Source organism: Schistocerca nitens, chromosome 3 (genome assembly GCF_023898315.1).
Source record: "Schistocerca nitens isolate TAMUIC-IGC-003100 chromosome 3, iqSchNite1.1, whole genome shotgun sequence".
NCBI classification, from domain to species: Eukaryota; Metazoa; Arthropoda; class Insecta; order Orthoptera; family Acrididae; genus Schistocerca; species Schistocerca nitens.
In genome coordinates, this window is record NC_064616.1 from 881716846 (window position 1) to 881730868 (window position 14023).

General features: G+C 40.2%; 1 protein-coding gene across 5 annotated transcripts in view; it reads right to left on the bottom strand.

Moving 5' to 3' along the window:
* The window catches only part of LOC126248925 (cyclin-dependent kinase 17-like), a 209359-nt gene that overhangs the window by 149169 nt on the left and 46167 nt on the right, over positions 1–14023 (bottom strand). For 3 of the 5 annotated variants that reach the window (XM_049950422.1, XM_049950423.1, XM_049950424.1), the window contains one exon: positions 12495–12663. The exons of 1 other annotated variant lie outside the window; for it this stretch is intronic. In XM_049950422.1, the coding sequence (XP_049806379.1) occupies positions 12495–12615 (121 nt within the window). In that variant the 5' untranslated portion in view covers positions 12616–12663. Of the gene's footprint in view, positions 1–12494; positions 12664–14023 lie in introns of those variants that run through there. One more of the 5 variants, XM_049950426.1, reaches the window with a different exon arrangement.

The following is a 14023-nucleotide window of genomic DNA, read 5'->3' on the forward strand; positions in this document are numbered from 1 at the left end:
TTTGTAAGTGAGAGCGGGTCTGATCAGTGCCAGATATCCTCTGCGATTGAACTCTGGGCATGCTTCAGCACCCACCACTAGGCACGATATTAAAACACTGGTGAGTAGAGACCTTGGTTTTACCACATAGATCATGAAGTGGTTATAAGCCTCTATACCACATAGATGCAACCTCCATGTTAGCTACATGCTATTACGGTATATGGATGTTGAGGTGAAACACATCTTAACTGACAAACTCAGTGCACTTATCTTCCCTGAGTCACATTAGGCTTCCTCAGACACACACAGGATGACCTACCTGAGCTGATATACATTTCCACAGTTATATGGGGGATCAAGATGGTTCTTACATAGCTTTTTTCTTCTACTCCCAACAGGATAAGTTGATTCTTGGTAAATACAAACATCCAACTCAACAAGGTAATTTCCTAAGCATATATTGGCTAAAACAAGGATCCGTTATAAGTACCAAGACAAATGGATTCAAATTGTGAGTTCTTTTTTTTTTTCTTTTCTTTTTCTCATCAGAAAAACACAAGTGGGACCATTAATGAGTTGTCAGTATCCTATTCACACTGGTTTTTGTGAGAATTACAACCACTCTGAAGGATCTATATGAATGAAATAAAATGCATACCACAGATTAGGTAACAGAGTCTTTAAAATTTGCAGTGAGGAATCAAAGAAAGGCTAGATATGTTCCTGAGAAATCAGCCTTCACACTGTTTTATACAAGTTTACAAAGCATCTCCACTGGTTGCTGGAGGACTATGCTGAAAGTACCGGGTGATCAAAAAGTCAGTATAAATTTGAAAACTTAATAAACCATGGAATAATGTAGATAGGCAGGTAAAAATTGACACACATGCTTGGAATGACATGGGATTTTATAAATAAAAAAACATAAAAAAAATCGTCTACTGTTATCGGCCCTTTTTTCTTCGAGGAATGCGTGATTCTGGTTTTGTAACTGCTACCGTGAAGGGTGAGAGGTACGCCGATATGTTACAGAATCGCATCATCACCAGCCTGGCTGATAAGACACCTGTTGGAACGTACAATGTTTATGCAGGATGGCGCTACACCCCATATTGCTAGACGTGTGAAAGATCTCTTGCGCGCGTCGATTGGTGATGATCGTGTGCTCAGCCGCCACTTTCGTCATGCTTGGCCTCCCAGGTCCCCAGACCTCAGTCCATGCAATTATTGGCTTTGGGGTTACCTGAAGTCACAAGTGTATCGTGATCGACCGACATCTCTAAGGATGCTGAAAGACAACATCCAACATAAAAGCCTCACCATAACTCCGGACATGCTTTACAGTACTGTTCACAACATTATTCCTGGACTACAGCTATTGTTGAGGAATGATGGTGGACATATTGAGCATTTCCTGTAAAGAACACCATCTTTGCTTTGTCTTACTTTGTTATGCTAATTATTGCTATTCTGATCAGATGAAGCGCCATCTGTAGGACATTTTTTGAACTTTTGTATTTTTTTGTTCTAGTAAAACCCCATGTCATTCCAAGCATGTGTGTCAATTTGTACCTCTCTATCTAAATTATTCCGTGATTTATTCAGTTTTCAAATTTATACTGACTTTTTGATCACCCGGTATTATTGACCAACCACATCCCCAACATTTTCGATGCCTGCATCTGAAGAAAATATGTAGGCACAGGAAACAGTGGTACCAGTATTACTTAGAATATTTCAACGAAAGTCTGAACATTTTATGCCTCCATCTGGAACACAGCTGTCCAAAAGAGAGGCTGTATTTTGCAATGGCGAATGTCAGCAATGACACGGAATTTAGCAGCAGTCAGTAGCGAGCCAGTGTGTGTGTTGGACCTTCCATCAAGCTACAGACCCCCTTGAAGATGTCTCCCGCAGTCAGAGACAAAACGTTGGGAAACAATACGGAATTCATCAACCGACCACGGCATAACAGCCCGGATAATTATAATGGACATGATATTTCCGGCCGTGAAAGTTTACATTTTAGTATTCATTTGTCCATTACAGTTTGAAGTATTTCTGATTTCTAGACAATGAAATCTAACACAATGGTATGCATGTCCACAACAGACAGTGCTGAACCATCAACAAAGACAGATTCACATTTGTTGCTGTGCTCTAGTATCAACCCAAAGTAACTGGACAAAGTTGTAGGGTGCATTACTGACATGTGGACAAGACAAGAATCATTCCACGTTGTAGCCACACGGCGTTGTCCATTACTCACTTATCACAGTCCGTGGCTTCCACACAGATTACTGTTGTAGCAGCATGCCATATGAGCCAAAATGTAACAATGTGACATATGCACAAGATGGGGACAGACCATTCTGCCCCAATCAAACTCACTCACACAGTAATATTGTGCCATCTGATGTCAATGAGTCACACTGGCACACTGTTCTACACATAATCTAAGTTTATATTCATCTGGGCCACTCTTTTTGGGTGCAGCAATTTGCATGAAAGGCTAAAGCGCAAAAGTGAATAAGTTGTCTAAAACGAGTTAAGATGCGACTGAATGTAATACTGTCTGTGGACAATGTGATATCTAGAGTAGTGACGGCAAATTCTGAATGGGGAGATGAGTAGCACATATCCCTTTGTAGCAAAATTGCACAAAATTCTTAATTCAAGATATCGGGTCATATCATTCAAGGGCGTAACAATGTAGGCTCCTGTCAAACTACATATAGTATGGGAGCAAGGTGCTGTTTCTCAAGTGCTAAATATAACAAATTGATGACCGTTAACCCCGAAAATACCCCGCATTCATTCTGACATTCAATTCAGCAGTTTTGCCTGAACATATTAAGCCTTGATTTATCTGCTTACGGGTTGGTTCACACATCCCAAATCATCTCCAGAGCTTCAAATGCCAAAAGAATTAGCGATGCCACACTTGTTTGTGAGGATCTTGCTACTTGATTTATCGAAGTAGCACAGGTCGGGCAAAGGATAACTGTCACCAAATGTCTATTATCTTTTCAAGCTTACATTCAGCTACTAGCAAGGATTCTGGTTTATAATAAAGACAAAAAGATCCAAGAAATAGAGAAGAGTAAATGTGTACACCAGCCCGAGGCTAGAAAAATGTGCCAATTCATGTAGCTATTAATTTTTGTTATATCTTTTGTCTTTGCAGTGAGAAATATCATAGCAAAAATTGTGTATTCAGAGACATAGATGGTGGATTTATGGACTCAACATGCTCTTGTATGCATGTGTGTCATGCAGTTCTTTCAAGCGAGACAACATCTACCACTAAACCTGCCATCTTCCCGTGTCAAAAATTGAGAGAGAACAATTATGACCAAAGTAATAATCATACCTGTAACAGACTCACTACAGTTAGTGATACCTTAGAAACACAACCAAGACACTCCCCATAGAGCAAATAAGGAACCAAGAAGCACATACCAAGTAATATGGCAAACAAGTCACCAGATAAAATGGTGTACATTTCATCTGAAGGGTCTGATGAAGACCCAATCTTAGAAGACATGGAATATAAAGTATATTACAAGGAACCTCTAGCCCCACAATCAGGCCACTGTTGGTTGTGAGTTCTTAATGTTGGCTGAAAGGCAAATGAAAAGAAAAACCGATACAGTAACATGGCTCCAATACTATAGTGTTTAATATACATGGCCCATGGTGCTTGTAGAACAAAAGAAAGATTATTAGGAAAGGAGTCTGCACAAGACCAGTTTTTAAGAGTCCCTTGTGCTAATGAGATATACATTCCATAGAAAGGACATCATCAGACAAGAGAGCGCTTATGGTGAAGTGGGAATCCTTCTGAAAAATAAATACCACTCAAGCCAATAATGGATGAATGTCAAAAGAAATTTTGACTGAATCATGAACGATTGCCAGGGAGGGGGGGGAAAAGAGAGAGAGAGAGAGAGAGAGAGAGAGAGAGAGAGAGATCGTCTAAATATGAATATTAGCAATAAATAATCATCTTGTGCTGATGCAGTACTTCTTATGTCCACACTTGCTATGAAAATAGAACGAGGAATTCTGCCTTATGCAAGACACCTTTTCAGTTTTGTTTTACCCAGCCACATTTCAGCACCTTTTTTGCTAAATAAAATAACCCACTGAAGATAGTGCAAAAAGTGCTGAACCATGTCTGTCTAAAATGAAACTGAAAAAGTGTCTTGCCTAAGGCAGAATTCCTTGTCCTATTAGCAGTAAGCATTGTAACTTAGAGAGGTACAGTGCAAACTGCTTTTGTGACTCCATAAAGAAGTCATACACATTGAGAAACTGATTTCATGCTAAATGGCTGCAAATTGTGGCTATAAAACGATGCTGTCATATACTATCAGTAAGCAAACAGCACCAAAGGGCCCTCACACATCAAACAAAGTAAGTTCCAGTCTGGGGAGACTTCCAGCCAGAAGTCTTGGATGACAAACAGCCCACAGCAGATAGTAAGGGAGTGAAAATTATACTGAATTAACTTTGTAAACTAAGAAGGACTTGCAGAGTATGCCTGTATGTACCTCTGGACTAGGGTTATTGGTTTCCACCATACATTTATCTGCATGTACCTATGTCTGCACGTCACTTTCAATGTGACGAGGACTTCAAACTAAAGGTTCAATTAGATCGATGATCAGGCACTTCCATGGTTTGTGGTCTGCAGTACCATACTTTACTGTGTATACCAAAATCTTAATGAAGTTATAAGCCGGAGTGGCCATTTGTTCTGGTTACTGACTGGAGAATCTAGTAAGCTTCATTTATGCCTTACACATACAATATTGTAACCTAGTGTCTGTCCTCTTCTGCATTTTCATTTCAAAGATGAAGAAGCAATAAAAAGCAGGCCAGTGAACCAACCCAGAGTCTCATTTCCTTGTCATCACTGCATCTATCTCCTTAACCTAACATCCAAGTCATACCATGCCGTCTCTAACCACAGAAACCAGAAAAACCTCAGCTTGAACCCACCATCATCTCAGTCCTAGACACAGCCACTCATGTACCATGACGCATAACACCTCAAATCCCGCATCAAGTAAGTAAGTACATTAAGGTCCATGTCAGGTTACCACACACAAACTGGTGCCAGGTGTTGGGTCCAGCCTTCGATACCTGGCTTACTACCTTTACTAAAAAGTAAGGTGCCTTAGAGAATGAATGATAGAATTTTTTCTAAGGAGAACTAGCAAACCCCGTCTTAGAATGAATCGGCTTGAGCTTTCGAGGTACATCAGGTACAATGAACAGGTAGATCAGTCCTTTCCAGCATACAGCAGGAGCAAAACAAGAAGAAGTCAGGAGGTTGTCCACCGTCCTGTGTTGGAAAATTACAATAAAGCAGCGAGCAGCCCACTGGAGTAAACTACAGAGAATGGCTTTGCAGCTGTTACAAAAACTAAGGTTGGGACTGCCATCATCTGCATCAGCAGCGTGTGCGTATTGACGATACCAAATTCCAACATTATGCCAATGCAGCACTGCTGAACTGACTGACGGTGAGTGAATCACAACATAGTCTACGGCTCTCAGAGCCGCAGACTATCCTTTCTCAGAAAGGATGAAAAACCACCTAATATGGATCTGGAAGTTAGTGAGTGCCCTGCTCACTATATAGTCTTGTATGATGAAATTAGAGAATTCATAGGCAATTGTGACCAAGTCACAGTGTGCTATTGAAATTAGGATTGTGGGTGCAGTTCAAAGAAAACCACTTGTATGCAATTTGACAACAAGTTGGGGAAATGTGAAGGGTATTTTGTTGGAGAACTATGAGTCAAAATGGACTTTGGATTACCCTGCACATCTATCATTCTCTGGTATGCAGACCAGGGCCGAAAATACGACCAAATGGGCATGTTGTGTTGACACATTGCAGGACCAATTTTGAGAAGCCATCCTGGAAATAATGGGAAATCTGACATTCTGGGAAGCCCAGTGCTAATTGGGAAAGTGGCACGAGCAGTATTTATACGGTGAATTGAAGATGAGAGGACTGAAACAGTCATGAGAGCAAGCACAGAAGATTTAATGTTAGCCCAAGCAGTGGATCTAGCATTAACGAAAAAGGCATTCATCGCCTCTTGTAAAGAAAAGTTTGGTGAATCCAGTCTATGAGAGATTACTCTTTTTGATGTATGAGAGAAAGTCATTGTGCAAGGAACTGCACTATAGACAGATGCATCAGGATAAGAGACGCCATGTGGCCGAGTTGCACTGGAGCAGGGAAATGGACACCCCATCCACCATCACCCTTGAGAAAGATAGAGGAAACACATACAGAGGTCATAAGGAATATAAGGAGAAGAATAAGGAGTATCATCAATGTGCTCAAAACCCCAAGGAATTCAGGGCAGGAGACAAGGTGTTTTTCATGTTTTAAGGATGCTTGGACCAAATGTAGTCCTCCAATTAACAAATAAAAAGTTCATAACAGTATACGTGTACAGATTAAAGGAGCTCATTTAACTTTAGACGTGTGAGGTTGTGATAAAAGTTGAGTTGATGTATTCTGAAATATAAAGCAGGAAGAAAAGGCTAAATCCTATCTCAAAACTGATTAATGACTTGTGTATAGGAATTCTTAAGGTACAGGGGAGGGAGACGAGGTGATCATCATCAGAGATGATGTCACTTTGCCACTATTAGCCTAACCCTGGCAGCAGTAGCATGCAGGAGGGATAGGATAGCATATGAATGAATTAGAAAATAAGTTTGGATTATACAAAATGGTAGCAGAGACTGAGAGACTCAACTGGAAAACACGCATTTCCATCTATACGTTGGTAACCACCACCACACTCATAACCAAAGGAGTGATGCTTAGATATCTCACATGCAGCATCCAGTGCATGAAGTGAAAAGAAGAGAAGTGTTATGACCATGTGCACGGAATTGCAATCCGGTGGTGGTGGTGGTTGTTAGTGTTTAACGTCCCGTCGACAACGAGGTCATTAGAGACGGAGCGCAAGCTCGGGTTAGGGAAGGATTGGGAAGGAAATCGGCCGTGCCCTTTCAAAGGAACCTTCCCGGCATTTGCCTGAAATGATTTAGGGAAATCACGGAAAACCTAAATCAGGATGGCCGGAGACGGGATTGAACCGTCGTCCTCCCGAATGCGAGTCCAGTGTGCTAACCACTGCGCCACCTCGCTCGGTTGCAATCCGGCTCACAGGGAATTCTGGGAGTGCAGATGAAGGATGGAGAAGATGTGATTACTTATAGTATGCACTTGTGTCACAGGGCTGTATTAATTGTATTAATGGAAAATCTACTATGCCTTGTCTGTGTTTTACACTTACTAATGTTACAAACTGGTGTCTCTGGTCTTCTGCATGTTCAATGCAAACACGCGAAGAAACAGTAAAAAGCATACCAGAAAACCAACCCAGAGTCTCATTTCCTTGTCACCACTATGTCTACCTCCTTAGCCTTACATCCAAGTCATTCTATACAGTCTCCAGCCACAGAGACATGAAAAATCTCAGCTTGACCCCATCGCTATATAAGTTCTGTATGCAGCAGCTCGTGTACCAAGAGGCAGAGGACATCAAATTCAACATCACCTCCGATCTGACAAGGGAACCTCCCCATCACACCCCCCTCAGATTTAGTTATAAGTAGGCACAGTGAATAGGCCTTGAAAAACTGAACACAGATCAATCGAGAAAACAGGAAAAAGTTGTGTGGAACTATGAAAAAATTAAGCAAAATATACAAACTGAATAGTCCATGCGCAAGATAGGCAACATCAATGATAGTATGAGCTCAGAAGCGCCGTGGTCCCATGGTTAGCGTGAGCAGCTGCCGAACGAGAGGTCTTTGGTTCAAGTCTTCCCTCGAGTGAAATGTTTACTTTATTTATTTTCGCAAATTTATGATCTGTCTGTTCGTTCATTGACGTCTCTGTTCACTGTAATAAGTTTAGTGTCTGTGTTTTGTGACCGCACCGCAAAACCGTGCGATTAGTAGATGAAAGGACGTGCCTCTCCAATGGGAACCGAAAACATTTGATTGCAAGGTCGTAGGTCAACCGATTCCTCCACAGGAAAACACGTCTGATATATTCTATACGACTTTGGTGATGGCATGTGCGTCACATGACAGGAATATGTTGCCCACCCACCTAACTTGTACACTTGGCGAATGGGTCAAAATATTCTTCTACCTTGCCCGATTTAGGTTTTCTTGTGGATGTGATAATCACTCCCAAGAAAGTGATCGCATCGGACGAATGGACAGACAGATAATAACTGTCTGAATATAAAAAAATTAAATTTTTCACTCGAGGGAAGACTTGAACCAAGGACCTCTCGTTCCGCAGCTGCTCACGCTAACCACGGGACCACGGCACTCCTGAACTTGCATTGTCCATGATGTTGCCTATCACCCGCATGGACTACTCAGTTTGTATATTTTGCTTATTTTTTTCATAGTTCCATACAACTTCTTCCTGTTTTCTCGATTGATCTGTGTCCAGTTTTTCAAGGCCTATCCGCTGTGCCAATTTATAACTAAATCTGATGGGGGTGCGATGGGGAGGTTCCCTTGTGAGTGTGAGCTTCTAAGTAAGTTATGACCCACATCTGTTTAAGACTCTAGTTCCTCAATCCACTCCCACTCCTTAACTGTGTTTCAGGCCATCCATTGCATGTATTTATCAGAGAAACAAGGCCAGAACATCCAAAATTCATTTCTTTGCTTACAAGAGCTATGTAAGGAGGTCATATTCTACAGTGTACCAAATCACATAGGAATCTGGAGCAAAGAAATGCTAGAAATAACAATCATGTCTGCAATGTAAATACTGTGGTACTTAGAGTTTTCTTCCTACATGCCGTCATCTCAGTGGAAGCACAGGGCCGAGTATGATTGAAAGGATAATTGATTAGAAGAGACAGAAAACTGCTGTCAGCATGGAAGGTGAAGATGCAGGTACCTAGGCCATTATCAGCTTCTCATTCAAGTTGCTGAATGGTGTGGGCTGGGCTGGCTCACAGCCTATAAATATGTTCAACAACCTACCCAAAAGATGGTGATGATGGTGGTGGTGGCTACTATCCAACAGGTTATGTCAGTTCATAGTACTGAAGCCTATAGATGTCTCGGTGTGTGGAGTTTGACCACCATTAGACTTACCAAAGATGTGAACTGTACTGGATGGACTCATAATAAATCCATTAAAGTTGTCCAGGTCTTCAATTATTTACTGGAGCCAGTTCTCAAACCTGAGAATGCATCACTGAGCCACAGCTGCAGATAAACACAGATACTGCTGCCACTCACAGCCTTGCTGTGTCAGCCTACGACCAGAAACCGATAATGTACAAACCCAGTACAACCATCTGATATGTTGTTAGGCATGCCATCCTGACAACCCTCTGCTGTTCTACTCCGCCCTCATTACGACTGGTGACAGAATTGGCATTGAGTAAACTAGTGTGGTCGGTTTTCAGCACATCACTGCACTAATTCAACTGGTGTGCTCAAACATGACTCCACTGCATGCTTTGTTTCTGCCAGATCGTAGCCAACAGTGTGAGTAAGCGTGGATTTATGGGGTGGGTGCTTTTGCCATGTGCGACCTATTGCGAACTATCTATTTTTGTATTTTCCCTCTCTATCTTTAATTATTAATAGTTACAAGAAGGGGGCGGGGGCAAAAAAGTTACCGCTCAAGATTGATTGCACCATTTTTGTGCTAGATTGCACAGTTACATGCGGATAATTGTAGCTTGGATGACAACTAAATAAGTTGAGCATAGCCAGAGGGGAAGAAACCCTAGTGTCTCCCAATTCACCTACCCCAGTATTGGACTACACTACATCTGCTTTGATCGCACTGTTCGACAGGAAATTTTGGAAAGAAATTGAAGTTTTTCTTGAGAATATGAAGGCTGTAGTGACTTTCGCAACTTGTCAAATGACCGATAATTGAATATAACATGGTTAAAATTGACAGGCGATGCATGTGTCTTTATAACACGATAATGGAAATTAAGTTGTGTGGAAAGCTTTGTGCATTTAGAAGTTGGACTGAACAAGTGCTGTAAGTAAGTGATACGCTGTACGCTTCCAACTGCCTGAAATTGAGTAATACTTGAAACTGAAATCACTAAAAACAAAATGATTAAATTTTTGCCAATCATGAAGTGGAAACAACTATGTTTAATAATGGAAATGGTGTCTCAGTGACATATCAAGTAACACACAAAATAGTGTTTGATTCGTATTTCTTGCTGTTGCTTTTTAAATGGTGGTTGGTTGGTTCGTTGGATGGCTGATTTGGGGGAGGGCACCAAACCTGACGTCATCAGTCCTGCTGGATTAGGAAAAGATGGGAAAGGAAGTCAGCTGTGCCCTTTCAAAGGAACCATTGTGGCATTTTCCTGAAGTGATTTAGGGAAATCACAGAAAACCTAAATCAAGATGGCCAGACGCGAGTTTGAAACGTCATCATCCTGAATGCGAGTCCAGTGTGCTACCCACTGCGCCACCTCACTCAGTTTGAAATAATGGTGGTAATACTCATCTTCCACCAGAGAATTGCTTTATTACTTCAAGCTGTATAATTGGTAGAATTCAGTTGGAATTTATTTCTCATAAATAACAATACCAGCAGAAAATTTCCATGCCATTACCCTATATACTATATATACGAGAGATATTAGGAGAGTAATACATCACTATTTATTTTACTCAGTTGAAAAAAGAAAAAGTAAGTTACAGTCAAAGTATCTGTCCATTTTTCAAACTCACTCATTAAAATACTTTTCCACGTGTCTTTGAGCAGGTGAGTTTTTTCATTATCCCATGTATCTTAAGACTTCTTTATCAATGCAAATTTTTTTATCAGTTCAGAAGTCTTTACGTGTAGAAAGTAGCCAAGTTGCATGTGGCACGATCAAGGCTGTACCAAATGATGCACCTGATGTTTGAAGCCTGCCGAATCTGAATAGTCGGAAGAAAAACTTTTGAACAAAGTAAAAATTAAATGTGTTTTGTTCTTTGATTGATAATTTGAAGTACTCTGGGATTCAACACGAGCTTTGTGCCACATACCAGTGGCTTGTTTGTGATAGTCAAACATCAAATGATTGGACATTCTCCTTATAGCAAGAAAGATAAGGGTCTTCAGACTGTAACAAGTGTACCACCATCTTCAAAAGTCATTTCTTCATTTGAAGACCATAGTAATAAACCCATTTTCTGCTGCCTGTAGAGGTATTACTCACATAGCAAGATGCATTATGTAAGAAATTTGTAAAAATTCTTTTCCACCATGAGACATGATGTGCGTTTTGTTCCTGTGGAAAGAACTGTGGTGTCCACAAAGAACAAAACTGCCTTGCTATAGTATGCTTGAACACACATTCATTTTCTTCCATTAGTTTCAGTACTGCAGCAATATTCTATTTAATAAATGGCAGAGGAAGTCAAGCTATCCGGGGAGGGCCCTTGAGATTGACATTTTATCCTGCAACTCTTTGAATCATCTCAATACTGTAAAGTGGTGTAAACAAAGGAGCCATTCCTTTAAACCACAGACCAACTGACAGCCTTCAACCCAAGTCAAATAATTACACAGGCCTTTGCGTTTTCTTCTTCCGCCCTCCATACCCTCTCTTGATACCAAATGATCCTACAGATATGTGAAAACACAGAAGTAAGTTGAGTTCTTGGCTATAAAACATTTACTAACATGGAGGGAAGCAGGTTGTATCTTGTACTTTGGTAGCCTCACACATAATAGCTATACACACATGCACATGCCACTCCACTGAGGACAATCCTTGAAAAGTTGTGAAATTATAGGCCTTTTCAATTACACAGCATTTTGTAACACCTAGCAGGTTTAAACACTGGACTTGTTTTAGTGGAGGCAGGTTTCATCCACACAGTTAAATTTATAGTTTCCATTGTTTGTTTTAAACAATTTCACATGAATACTGGGGTGGCACACACTGTAAAGTGGATTAAATTTAATTAATCTGATATAATTAAATTTTCCTCGAGGCATTTGAGTTTCATCTTTATCAACAATAATAATGGAAGCTGAAGATATGATTTAAAATTTGTGCCATAGCTGGGACTTGTAGCCAGGTCTCCTTGGTTGCTAGGCAGGTATGCTAGCCATTACACAACCACAGCACTACAACTAGCATAGCTGCACGGAATACCCTAGTAAAATGCCCTCCCTAACACAAACTTCAATTCACATATTCAGCTTATTTTCCCCTTCTTAGATCATCATTCAAATGTCTCAAGGAAAATTTAATTATATCAGATCTATACATCACCTATGCCTGTGGTACAAGCATGACTTCCCCATTATGTACAATGCTGGGGTTCTATTCCAATATTGGAGAGCCTCAGCAATAGTAAATTATCGCAAATTTATTTAACTTTTACAATTCCACTTTAAGTGCCAATGAGCAATAAGAAGGAAAAAATCTGTAAAGACTTATTTGACTCACCATTCTTCTTAATTTCTTCATTATTATCAATAGTCAACTGTTCAGCTAACTCAGATAATGATCCTTCAATGCTGAAACGGAACGTCTGAGAAAGCCTGCGGCGAATCCTCTTCATACTCATTATAAGGCACTCAGTTTGGAAACTAGCAAACCAAATTAACAATACTGTCTGAAACAGGAGAGTTTAACACATAAAATAATTTTTTTAATAAAAACTCTTATAATCAAATTTAAACAAAAGATTTTATGTTTTCCCCCCACTCAGTACACAAAAAACACTATCACTAATATAACTTTTTTACTTTGGTCATAGTCGCAAAACATTTTCTCATAGGTGCACACAATAGTTAGTAAACGGGGGAGGGGAGAGGGGGAGCACTTTTCAACAATTTGAATTTTTCACTGCCAGAACCTCTGTTTAACTGATTAACAGGCCAACAATTGAGTTCCTCAAGAGGACAAAAACTGACCACAGATTGCTCTCCATTATTATCCATAAGAAGATTGTTATTTAACAAGTACTTTTGTTTTCAATAGCATATTACTGGTACTTAATATTAACTGAGGTAAGTGAGATTTTTTCACACAATCAAGGAGGAGATTCTGTTTATTAATATACTATAAACCACTTTACGCACATTTTTAAAAAAGTGAGTAACAGAGCTTTACCTTAATGGCTGAAGGTGGGGCAGATTTAAACAAAATTCCTAGTTCGTATGATGAATGGTATTTGGCTCTAAATGTAGAAAAATGTAAGTTAATGCAAATGAGTAGGAAAAACAAACCCGTACTGTCCAGATGCAGCATTAGCACTGTCACGATTGACAGTTGGGTCATTTAAATATCTGGGTGTAACACTGCAAAGTGATATGAAATGGAATGAGCAAGTAAGGATTGTGGTAGGGAAGGTGCATGGTCAACTTTAGATTACTGGGAGAATCTTAGAAAAGTGTGGTTCACCTGTAAAGGAGACCACAAACAACGCTAGTGCAACCTATTCATGAGTACTGCTCGAGTGTTTGGGATCTTCACCAGCTTGGATTAAAGGAAGATATTTAGGAATTCAGAGGCGGGCAGTTAGATTTGTTACTGGTAGGTCTGAACAACACACAAGTACTATGGAGATGCTTCACGAATTCAAATGGTTATCACTTGTGGGAAGGTGACATTCTTTGCACAGAACACTATCGAGAAAATTTAGAGAAGTGACATTTGAAGCTGATTGCAGAATAATAATATGCTGCCAATATACCACAATGATAAGATATGAGAAATTAGGGCTCATACAGAGGCATACTGACAGTCGTTTTTCCCTCGCTCTATCTATCAGTGAAACAGGAAAGGAAACTACTAATAGTGGTACAGTATATCCTCCGCCACCCAATGTACGGTGGCTTGCGGAGTGAGTATGTATGTATGTATGTATGTATGTATGTATGTAGATTTCAACAAAACCTGGGGGTAGATTTCAACGCTGTTGAAATGTCCCTCGCAGTGCATCTAAATTATTTCTTTAGAGAATAATACAC